At 48.7% G+C, this 12,350-nt stretch overlaps 1 protein-coding gene across 4 annotated transcripts in view; it reads right to left on the bottom strand.

The window, feature by feature from the left end:
* scaf11 (SR-related CTD-associated factor 11) overlaps nt 1–7,442 on the bottom strand; it is a 79,552-nt gene extending 72,110 nt beyond the window's left edge. For 3 of the 4 annotated variants that reach the window (XM_080191253.1, XM_080191254.1, XM_080191249.1), the window contains exons 1-2: nt 7,212–7,411; nt 2,004–2,091 (exon numbers count right to left, since the gene is read on the bottom strand). In XM_080191253.1, coding sequence (XP_080047379.1) covers nt 2,004–2,064 — 61 coding nt within the window. In that variant the 5' untranslated portion in view covers nt 2,065–2,091; nt 7,212–7,411. Of the gene's footprint in view, nt 1–2,003; nt 2,092–7,211 lie in introns of all 4 variants that reach the window. The other variant, XM_080191252.1, reaches the window with a different exon arrangement.
* Nucleotides 7,443–12,350: the final 4,908 nt, after the last annotated feature.

A 12,350-nucleotide genomic window follows, 5' to 3' on the forward strand; every position in this document is an offset into this window, starting at 1 on the left:
GTCTATCAAACATAGCACCAGAAAAGTAATCACACTCAGTTTTCATGAAACAAGGTTATGCAGCCATAGCAAGTGGGACAAATGTAGAAACCCTAAACTGGACGGTCTTGAGACTTTGTAGACTCTTATCAACATCAAGATTGTGTAATACAGCCAGAAATCTCATGCTGCTCACAACTCTTACACTTCTGCCTCCAAAAAACTCGAGACTGTCACCAATAAACTGGCAGACAAACCATGGTTCAATGAGAAATATGAAAAAAGTATGCCATGAGTAGAAGGCTCAGCTCAGAATGGAGGCACCAAGTTACTGAAACTACAACACAGGAATATCTGTGCACTAAGTACCAAAAGCAATATTTGCAGTCAGAGTTAAGTATTCAACATCCACTGCTGGAGCAAAACCTAATAACCTTCCTGGGTGCAGTCATGGCGTGGACAACTAGATAACATAAGGAGCAGATTCCATAAACACTTTCACATGACCACTGCTAGCAAGAAATCCACCTTGGACATTCACTTGCATCATGAATATCAAGTCCCCACTGATAATATTGTGCTGGGTAATGGGGGTCCACACTGACCTCAGGTTGGGGTTCCGAGACAAGCGGTTTATTTCCTTAACCCTCAGGGTCATCCCCAACTTCTATAAGGCTAAAAGCACAAATGTGATTAAATAGTCTTCTTGCCTGATGGGGACAGCTGCAACATCACCTCTGGAGCTTATCATCAGAACAAGGGAAATTGACACCATGACAAATGGATTCAGTGTACACGTTTTCAGTGCCAATGCACTGTATGTACCATCCATAGGATATACTGATGTTGATCAGCAAGCTCAATCTGACAGCAACCTGATATCTCCACCACCAAGGATGGTAAAAGTAGCAAGATCATGGGAATACATACTCCCCCAAGTTCTGCTCTAACTTACATTCCAAGCTGATTTATTTACCACCAAGTCTTCACTGTCAACAGGAATTCCCCACCCAATCTCAGGAACAGAAAGGCTGACCAGTATGTTTTCAAGATAGCACTGAAATACCATCATGCAAATACCAAAATTAAATAGGGATCATTCTGAAAAGTCACTCGGAACATACAGAACTAACCTTAAAAAGTTCTAAAGTGCTCATGACAACAAGATCCATTTAAGTAATAATTTTCAACAAAGGTACCAACCTTGAAAAACCAGAAGTCCTTGATGGAAATAGGCTGAATACTGAAAAATCTGCCAGTAAATCATACTGACATCAACACAAAGAGTTTGGAAAACATTTAAAAACTCCTTAATGGCCACTTCAGCAGTTAGGCCAATATGTCTGCAAGTATGTGTTTTCAACAAACTTAACACTGACCAGGAACAATTATATTATTCACATATTAACTCTGTCTCAATCTTGTGACATCTGTTAAAAGAACAAAACAAATCGACTACCCAGAGTAGAATGGAATCTGCTTATTCAATATAATGGAGGGGATATCCCAAAGTGTTGTACACTGGTATCTCCCTTACAAACTGCACTCAGACCCGCCAGCAAGATTGGCCTGCAACGACTCATCAGTCGATTTTCCATTTCACAGCCTCACATGTTCATGTGCAGCTACAGAAACCCAAGACAACTGGCCAAAAGTACCACACAAATCCTAGCTTTAAAACCAGTGTTACACAGTAGCTGTTACTCTCTCCAATCATCTGTCAGCAGCCCACTTTCTGAAATGAAAAAGATGGTAGACCAGATTATCACCAGACTTCCATTAACTGCAAAAATTCTCTGATAATGCAGAACAGAGTTTACTGGGAGCATGGCTAATCAAGATCACGTCAATGTGTTAAAATGCATTTTTCACTGCTACATTAAAAACAACTGTTCCCTCGGTGTCAAACAAGGGTTCATTCCCAGGACTGCAACTGGTTACAAACATAATTAAAAATGTAAAACATTTCTAATTCACAATAAAGTTTTCAAAGTTGACAAACATCACAATGCAAATAAACTTACCTTCAAAATCTTCATCCTGTTCTGGAGCTGCTGCAGGTTTGTTTAATTTGCTATCTCCCATCTTTTACACTTAGTCGAAAATGCAACACTGCAAATTAAACAAAAATTAAAGGCAATTAAAGTTCATATTTTCTTGCACAGAATAGTTAAGCTCTCTCAGCATAATGCAACAGGTTTCTGATCCAGAGCCATACACAAAACTGTGTTGTCTTAATAGCTCCAATGATACCTGCTTCAATTGTCCACCTGAGACTGAGAGGTCTTAATAAAAAAGACATATCATCAGGTAGCTTATCTGCCAGAGTAATTTTGGCATAGTTATCGGGTTGCTACACTACCTCCCAACAAAAGATGGAAACAGGGTGTAAAGAAAGACAAAATTATAATGGTAGCATTTGATGCAATAAAGTTGTCTGGTGTTATACCCATTTATTATAAGGTCCTTGATGCCAAGCCTCTATATATACAATTAACAAGGTATAAACCAGTCCTCCTCAGGAAGGATAAGATTAATTGTTTTTAATTGACATTCTGTTCTGATTTCTCACAACTGCCAATTAAATACTACAGCTCTCCAAAATAAGGGCACTAAACAGCTGATATCCTAATTAAATTTAAATAAATACATAAAGCAGCAAGGTTTCCTTTCAAGCAGCCTTGTAAAGCTATCAGCTCTTCCAATAATCAAATCATTTGTTATAAACGGTCGCTGATCTACTCTAATGACGCTGGATGTGAAAGATTACCTTCTTCCACTTCAACCATACATTTTTCTCCAATCAGTCTTAGAATGTGCTAGCACCTATAACCAGAAGGGACTAACAAGTACCCCTCCCTTTGCTTAAAGAAAGGGCCAAGAGCCCCAGGGGAAAGATCAGTCCAATCAAATACCACAACACAAAACCCTACCATGATCCATTAAGGCAAGTGGCAAAACTCAGCTGGATATATCAATTAATTTCTATGATGAGACAAAGGCAAAATTGCACATCTTAATGTTAGAAAGAATATCAAATTCACTAATATCGTGCAGAAAGGAAGTCCATCACCCCAGGGAGCTTGAGCATATCTACAGATGTGTATTTCGTGCCTCCTATGAGGAGGAGGCCATCTCAGAACATAAGATTATCAGGTTGTAAGCCTCTGAAGTCTTTTTTCTAAATCCCTCATTTTGACCACCTATCCAGCCCCACTTTAATCAAACATAGATTGTCATGAGGTCTTAAGCAGAAGAATCTGTTTTTTACACAGATACCAGCTGACCAGATACGTATTTGTTAAATAAATGTGTCAATTCGCTCTACACTTTCAGGCAGCACATTGGTTAGCACTGATACTTCACAGTGCCAGGGACCCAGGTTCGATTCTTGTTTGTGTGTAGTCTGCACATTCTCCCCATGTTTGTGTGGGTTTCCTTCAGGTGCTCCAGTTTCCCCCCACTGTCCAAAAGATGTGCCAGTTAGGTGAATTGGCAATGCTAAATTTTCCCTCAGCGTACCCAAACAGGCTCTGGAGTGTGGCAACTAGGAGATTTTCACAGTAACTTCATTGTAGTGTTAATGTAGCCATGACGTGGAGATGCCGGCATCGAAACGGGGTGGGCACAGTAAGAAGTCTTACATACCAGGTTGAAATCCAACAGGTTTATTTAGTAGCACAAGCTTTCAGAGCACTGTCACTTCGTCAGATCTCACCTAATGAAGGGCAGCACTCTGAAAGCTCATGCTACCAAATAAACCTGTTGGACTTCAAGCTGGTGTTGTGAGACTTCTTTCAGTGTTAATGTAAGCCTACTTGTGAGACTAAGAAAAAAACTTTAAACTAACACATGAAATAGGAGCAAAAGTAGGCCATTTAGCCTGAGCCTGCCCCACCGTTCAATAAGATCATAGTTGACTTGTACATATTGAATTCCAGATTTCCCATCTACCTCCGGTAATCTTTGATTCCCTTACCTAACAAGGATCTATTTACCTCTGCCTTAAAAATATTCAGTGACCCTGATTCCACCACCTTGTGAGGCATTGAGTTCCAAAGTTACATAATGTTTGAGAGGGTTGCAACATAAAAATAACAGAATATCCCCTTCACCAGCCTGACAAAAAAAACTGTGCAGGGCTGTAATTCCTTCATTGAAAAATGCGTTTAAACATCTAGGTTGTGTGATCAAAAGGAACCACTCCTGAATAAATCTGTTCCCCTTCAACATCTCAACAGTATATATCTAAACATTACAGCTTGAAGGGTGACACGGATGTTTTCCTTTTCCCAAACTTGCACACTTAGTAACAAATTTAAAGTTTATTTATTAGACTTACATTAACGCTGCAATGAAGTTACTGTGAAAATCTACACTCCAGCGCCTGTTCGGCTACAATGAGGGAGAATTTAGCATGGCCAATGCACCTAAACAACATGTCTTTCGGACTGCAGGAGGAAATCAAAGCACCCAGAGGAAACCCACGCTGACACGGAGAGAATGTGCAGGCTCCGCACAGATAGTGACCCAAGCTGGGCTTTGAACCCAGGTCCCTGGTGCAGTGAGGCAGTAGTGCTAACCACTGTGCCAGCGTGAACCAAAACAAGTCATTGTTCCTTTAACCCACTGTCAAATCAGTCAGTATGTAAATCATTCCAACTGTACTCTTCATATGAAGTGGTGAGAGTTCAGAAATATTTAATGCAAAGGGTAGGAGATCTGAGAGATGTGATTTTCATGTAAAGAGTCAAAACCAAGACCTGTTTCTTGCATTAAAAAACATATTACCTTGATATTAACCCAAATAACACTATCCTGCACTCTCTCCTTTCCTTCTCTATGAATGGCATGCTTTGTCTGTATAGCGCGCAAGAAACAATACTTTTCACTGTATACCAATATGTGACAATAATAAATCAAATGAAATAAGATACCAAAATCGTCTACAGATAAACAGGAAGTGGTAGTACAAACAACTGGCAATCACTAAACAAATTTTTGTTAATATCTACTAAGTTGTACATGGAATTTATAGTACTTTCAGCTTTATACATCTTTGGCTAGGCTTTTCCATCTTCAATTGTATTCAAAATAGAAAATAAGTGAAATTTACCAGTAGTTTGATTCTGGTAAAGTGGAAACTGAAGGAGAATGGTGAATTGGAAAATGCCCTTTAGACTCCAGTTTGTTTTGTAACTAAAGTGTATCGTAAACAACTGTTTCAAAGCTGTAAACATTTTAGAAAAGGAATGGGTTGGATTTTTTTTAAAAAAGGAGCTAGTATTAGATAACTGTTTAGCTTAACATGTGTAATAAACACTGGCTGCGTTGATATATGTTAATTCCAATGGATCTAACTAACACATCATATTTCAGAATTTAATGTAGCCTAAGAGTGAGAATTTCACATTGCAGAAGGCCAACACTCTGCCCATTGTTCTGCTGCAGGTCCTGTAGGAGCTAGAAACTTAGTCCATTCCTCAACTCACTCTCCAATTGTCATTTTATTTGTCAAACAGTTTACCCTTTTAAAAGGTAGTATGACATAATGAGCAACTACAGGAAATGGTAGATACAGAAAACTGAAAGTATTGAAGTATGTGAGACAAGAAAAAAGTAACAATTGAAAGTTTTAATGCAAGTTGCAATTCCTCACAACACAAAGGAGTAAAGATTATTGTCGAACTGCTCCATTCCATTCCCTCCTCCTAATGATCACCAACAGGATGGAATTGGAAATTCCCCCTCCCCCCAACAGTGTAAAGATTATTTCCAATCCTTCCTGGGTGAAGATTATTCCAATCCCCCACCTCCCCAGATGAAGTCAATCCCAATCTCTCCAGAGGAAATTATTCCCAAACCTATCCCGGGTCAAATGAAGATTGTTACCAATCCCCCCAACAATGAGACTTATTCCCAACCCCACCCTTGGAATGAAGAATATTCCCAAACTACCCCCCCCACCCCGGATGGGGATTACTCCCAATTCCTCCAGAATGGGGATTATTTCCATTCCCTTCTGGAATGGGTATTATTCCCAAAGTCCCCCTTCCCGGGTGAAAACTATTCCTAATCCACCCAGGATGAAGATTATTGCTAATGCCACCCCCCTCCCGGGATGATGATTATTCCTGGTGTTTTGGGTACGATTCCAAGCTTTTTGGGGGGGGGTTCTTCCCGGTGTTTTGAGGGGGGGGAGTTCTTCCCGGTGTTTTGAGAGGGGTTCTTCCCGGTGTTTTGAGGGGGGGGGAGTTCTTCCCGGTGTTTTGAGAGGGGTTCTTCCCAGTGTTTTGGGGGGGGGGGTTCTTCCCAGTGTTTTGGGGGGGGGGGGGGGGTTCTTCCCAGTGTTTTGGGGGGGGGGGTTCTTCCCAGTGTTTTGGGGGGGGGGGGGTTCTTCCCAGTGTTTTGGGGGGGGGGGGGGGGTTCTTCCCAGTGTTTTGGGGGGGGGGTTCTTCCCAGTGTTTTTTGGGGGGGTTCTTCCCAGTGTTTTTGGGGGGGGGGGGTTCTTCCCAGTGTTTTTTTTGGGGGGGGGTTCTTCCCAGTGTTTTTTTGGGGGGGGGGGGGGTTCTTCCCAGTGTTTTTTGGGGGGGGTTCTTCCCAGTGTTTTTTGGGGGGGGGTTCTTCCCAGTGTTTTTGGGGGGGGGGGTTCTTACCGGTGTTTTGAGGGGGGGGGTTCTTCCTGGTGTTTTGAGGCGGGGGTTCTTCCCGGTGTTTTGGGGGAGAGGGGTTCTTCCCGGTGTTTTGAGGCGGGGGTTCTTCCCGGTGTTTTGAGGGAGAGGGGTTCTTCCCGGTGTTTTGAGGCGGGGGTTCTTCCCGGTGTTTTGGGGGAGAGGGGTTCTTCCCGGTGTTTTGAGGCGGGGGTTCTTCCCGGTGTTTTGGGGGGGAGGGGTTCTTCCCGGTGTTTTGAGGGGGGGGTTCTTCCCGGTGTTTTGACGGGGGGTTCTTCCCGGTGGTTATTGTCTCTCTCTCTCCCCAGGGCCGGACCTCCCGGCGCTGCCGTTCTCTCTCTCCGCCCGTCCGGCCTCTCCCCGCCCGGGCAGCCCGGGCCCAGGCCCCGCTCCCCACCTCCACTGCTCGAACAAAGCGCCCTCCGCTCTAGGCCGCCAGCCCGGAGCTGAGCCGCGGCCTCCTGGCCGGAGCTCCCTCCTTCCTCCCCCGGCCCCAGGCCGCACACGCACTTGGTAAAGTCCCCGGGGCCCCGAGCCTCGGGCGGTCCTCCAGCTTCCTACCTGAGACCCGAGGCCCTGCTCGCTCGCTCTCCGCTCTAGCTCCGTCCCCCGGGCCTCATGTGATCATCCTCGCCCCGAAGCCGCCACTAATTCCGGCCTAAACGCGACCGCTACCGGCCCCCGAGCGCCTGGGGAAGCGACTCACTCACTGCGGAAACGCGGGGCCCTGAGCCTCACGGCCACATGTCGCTCTGAGTGGGGGAGGGGAGCGGCAGTGCCGGTGCGGGCCACCGGCGGCGCTGTGTGCCTGCAGTGCCGGTGTGGGCCACCGGCGGCGCTGTGTTCCTGCAGTGCCGGTCCCGGCCACCGGCGGCGCTGTGTTCCTGCAGTGCCGGTCCCAGCCACCGGCGGCGCTGTGTTCCTGCAGTGCCGGTCCCGGCCACCGGCGGCACTGTGTGCCTGCATTCCCTGTCCCGGCCACCGGCGGCGCTGTGTGCCTGCAGTGCCGGTCCCGGCTACCGGCGGCGCTGTGTGCTTGCATTCCCTGTCCCGGTCACCGGCGGCGCTGTGTGCCTGCAATGCCGGTCACGGCCACCGGCGGCGCTGTGTGCCTGCATTCAGACTTTTCCCTGTCCTGGCCACTGGCAGCGCTGTGAGCCTGCAGCCCCAGTTTCGGCCACTGGCGCCCCTGTATGACTGCAGTACCAGTCCCGGCCACTGGAGGCGCTGTGTACCTTGCAGTCCCAGTCCTGGCCACCGGCGGCGCTGTGTGCCTGCAGTCCCACTCCTAGCCACCGGCGGCGCTGTGAAGCCTGCATTCCCTTTATTTGTATTTATATAAATATAAATCGGTTGGACTAAAACCTGGTGTTGTCAGACTTTTTACTGTGTTATATCCACATCAAGCCTGCAGTGCCACTGCTGGCCACTGGCGGCACTGTGAAGCCTGCAGTCCCGGTGCTGAACATTAGTGGCGCTGTGTGCCTGTAGTCCCAGTCCTGGTCACCGACGGCGCTGTGTGCTTGCAGTCCCCGGTGCTGACTTTTAGTGGCGCTGTGTGCCTGCAGTCCCAGTCCTGGCCACCGACAGCGCTGTGTGCCTGCAGTCCCAGTCCTGGCCACCGACGGCGCTGTGTACCTGCAGTCCCAGTCGTGGCCACTGGCGGCGCTGTGTGTCTGCAGTCCCGGTGCTGGCCATTGGCGGCGCTGTGTGTCTGCAGTCCCGGTGCTGGCCACCGGTAGCGCTGTGTGCATGCAGTCCCGGTGTTGACCAGTGGCGGCGCTGTGTGCCCGCAGTCCCGGGGTTGGCCACTGTTAGCGCTGTGAGACACATGGGAATAAACTGCCATTCCAGATTGGCCGCAGGGCGATGCTGGTGATGGCAGCAGTTAAATTTGATGCTGGTTGCAGAGGATTTCATTGCCATTAAACACGCCCTGCTGCAACACCGCATCACAGCAATCTGTAGCATGACTGCAATAAGCACGGGGGGGGGGGATGCGACAGGCACTCAGCTCCTGATTCAGTGCAGACTCGATGGGCTGAAGGGCCTCTTTCTGCACTGTAGGGTTCTATGATTCAATAAAAAAGATAGATTGCATTCTGTGCAGGGCACTAGGACCCGCCAGGAGAGGACAGTTTAAGTTTATTAGTGTCACAAGTAGGCTTACATTACAATGCAATGAAAATCCCCTACTGGCCATATTCCAGAGCCTGTTCGGGTACACTGAGGGAGAATTTAGCATAGCCAATGCACCTAACCAGCATGTCTTTCAGACTGTGGGAGGAAATCGGAACATGGGGAGGAAACCCATGCAGACACAGGTAGAACATGCAGACTGTGCACAGAGTGCTGTGAGGCAGCAGTGATAACAACCCAGGGGGAAATCAGTCCCAGCCCCTGGAATGAAGTTGAAAAGATGGAGGCGGAGCCAGGGCCTGAGGAAGGGGTGTGGCCTGTGAGGAAGGGACGGGCCTGAAGAAGAGTTGACCCTGAGACAGTGGATGGAATTTTATGACCTCACTGCACCAGGAAAATGTTGCAAAATCGGGTGTGATGTGACTAGTGGGAATGGCGACTGTTTTCACACCCATTCCCACTTTACAAAAGAAATCAGCATAACCACAGTGGTTAGCACTGTTACCTCACAGTGCCACGGTCCCAGGTTCAATTCTGGACTTGGCTCACAGTCTCCTCGTGTCTGCGTGAGTTTCCTCCGGGGTTTCCTCCCACAGTCGAAAGATGTGCGGGTTAGATGGATTGGCCGTGCTAAATTGACCCTAGTGTCAGGAGGATTAGCAGGGTGAATGCATGGGATTGTGGGGATAGGGCCTGGATGGGATTGTGGTCAGTACAGACCTGATGGACCAAATGGCCTCCTCCTGCGCTGCAGGGATTCTATAATTCTATGATTGGGAGCCCGCCCAAAACGGGCGAAATGTCAAACTGCATTTTTTTTTGCATTCATCGTGATCTAATTAGTGTGTTTCACTCCCAATCATCTCAGCTCAGTGGCCTTAACCACCTTGTTCACTGCAACCGGATCAGTCAGGGAAACGCCTCATGTATAAATGTCGGATTCAGGCGCTTGATCAGTGAGGGTGAGCGAGGAGGTAAGTCTCAGCTTTCAAAGTACTCCATGCTGCTCAAAAGGGGTTGTTTTGTGGTGGCCATGTTGTATTTTGGATCGGGGGCTGTGGCCTGTGAGTGTGTGGGTTGTTGCTCATGGGGTCCAACCTCAGACTCTCAGAACAGACCTTAGGTCTTTGTGCTGACTCTGGGTCCTAATGCTGGCAGCAACGAGCACAGTTTCAGGTGGGGGATGGGCTGGAAACTCTCTGAAGTAGCAGTGCTGTGCCTCGATACTTGTTAAGCAGCACTGTCTGTGGCCATTACAGACAGTGATTGGTGGAGGGATCGGGGCATGGCTGTGTTGCCATCCTGGGATCTGTGGGGTGGGGTATGGGGAGTGTGTGTTGCTGGGGGTGAGTGTGGAGTGGCGTATGGGGAACGTGTGTTGCTGGGAGTCTGTGAAGGGTACGGGGAGTGTGTGTTGCTGGGAGTCTGTGAGGGGTACGGGGAGTGTGTGTTGCTGGGAGTCTGTGAGGGGTATGGGGAGTGTGTGTTGCTGGGAGTCTGTGAGGGGTATGGGGAGTGTGTGTTGCTGGGAGTCTGTGGGGGCGGATATGGGGAGTGTGTGTTGCTGGGCTGAGGGCAAGTGGAGTTCTTTAACCTTTCCATCGTTCCCTCCCCTTCCTCAAATTTGTTTCCCCTGCCCCATTCAGAGCAATGAGGTGGCTTTTGCGATGTAACCCATTGGTCTTGCTGTCCTTTTGGTTGCTGCTGGAGTTGAGGAGGAGGAGCTGGAGGATGAATTGTGGAGACAGGAGGCCCGGGACTCTCAGGAGTAGAGGGAGATGGTTGCTGGAGGCAGGATGCGGCTACCATTTGCTTAGAGGAGGGGAGAGTGGGGTGGTAGGGAGGAGGAGATGGAAGGAGCGGAGACACCAGCAGTTCCACACGTCTTTTGAGCAACTGTCGGACATTGCATGCCACCGACGGCCCTGGCTCCAAAAGGAGACTGTGTGGCACCTGTGCCATTTGTTGCAGGGCCTGGCACTTCAAGGCACAGAGGGGCACCCAGTCTCGGTGGTTGTGAAAGTGGTGACTGCGTTAACTGTTTACACCACCGGGTTCTTTCAGACCATCAGTGGAGACGTTTGCGACATTTCCCAACCTTCCATCCACAAGTGTGTCAAGGAGCTCATGGAGGCCCTGTGTGCCCAGGCTGGCCAGTGTGTTAAATTTGACCTGAACCAGGTCCAGGAGGAAGCCTGGGCTGCAGGATTTGCAGCCATTGCAGGGATGCCAAATGTGTAGGGTGCTGTAGATTACATCGCCCTTGACGCCTTGGTGAAGTCTCGATATCTCCCCAGGATGGACATTAGAGGTGGAGGTGGCCAGCTGCCTACTGCACTCCATGGCATGTGATGCTCTTGGAGGGCCTGGACCTTGAGGGCCTTGGCTGGATTCCAGGCGTAAGGGATATATCCATGATATCTTCTAAATCCCATTGCCCCTGAGATGCCCCAGTATCAGGAAGGGGAGAGTCAGAAGGCGTAGCCACAGTGTCATGGGTGGAAGGCCCCAGGATGGGATCGAGCCCTCTCCTGCCTTGGGGTCCCTGTGGGCCCCGGGTCACTCCATAGGACATGGTGCTTCTGCAGTGAACTCCAGAAGCCCTGGCGTCACCTGGTCTTGCCCGTCCTGGAGGACCATTTGCGTTCTTGCCACGGTGGTTGAGCCCTCTGTGATGGCCCTCTGAATCGGGGTCCATCAGTTAGCAGCAAGTGCCCTCTGAGACTGGGCCTCGCTCTGTAGCTCCTCAGCCATGACCCTGTGACTGGGCCACATTCTCAATGACTGCTGCTATTGTCCGCTGTGTCTCGGTACCATCCCTCAGGGTGTCCTGCAAGCTCTCAGCTATGGGCTGCAGAATTCCGAGAAGCCTGCTGAGGCCCTCAGCTGTGGCCCACTGTGACTTGGCTGTGGCCCTCTGAGACTCTGCCATGGCTTGCTGTGACTCAGCCATTGCTCAGCCACTCCTCATGGCGAGGATTTCCTGCCCCAAGCTTTCCATCCTTGCAGTGTTGGGAACCACGCAATGGCCACTTCTGTTTCCAGTGCTGGTTATTTTCACCAACACAGGCAAGAGGGAATGCCATGAACCTGCTACGCTCCTATTCAGGAATGTGCATGTTAGCACTACATTGAGGTGGCTGCAATTTGTAAGTCCTGCTCATACACTCCTGCAGAGTGGACCTGTGAAGTGCAGTTTATAGTGCTGGGTTCATTTAATGAGTTGTCCTGGAGAATGTGAGTTTAGTTGTTTTGACAGTTTTATGAGCTTCTGCAGAGTCTGATTGTTTCCTATGCGGCTATTCAAATGATGATTGTTTACTTGGATAGATTTATGAGCTTTCCAATGACCTCCAAATGCTGGTGAGGGGAAGATGAGGGAGGTATGAGGGTGCTGAAGGACATAAAGGGGGTTAAGGTAAGGGGAGCTTTTCACTGATCTGTAGGTTTATCTTCAAGCCACTGAAGGACCAGACCAATGTTTCTAGGAGCAGAGGTGGGCAGTTTAACCTGACTACTTTGGGAGAAGCCCGCTTCTGTCTGCATTACAAGTGACAGGCT

The sequence above is a fragment of the Carcharhinus amblyrhynchos genome, chromosome 6, assembly GCF_965287045.1.
Source record: "Carcharhinus amblyrhynchos chromosome 6, sCarAmb.v2.hapA, whole genome shotgun sequence".
Lineage (NCBI taxonomy): Eukaryota > Metazoa > Chordata > Chondrichthyes > Carcharhiniformes > Carcharhinidae > Carcharhinus > Carcharhinus amblyrhynchos.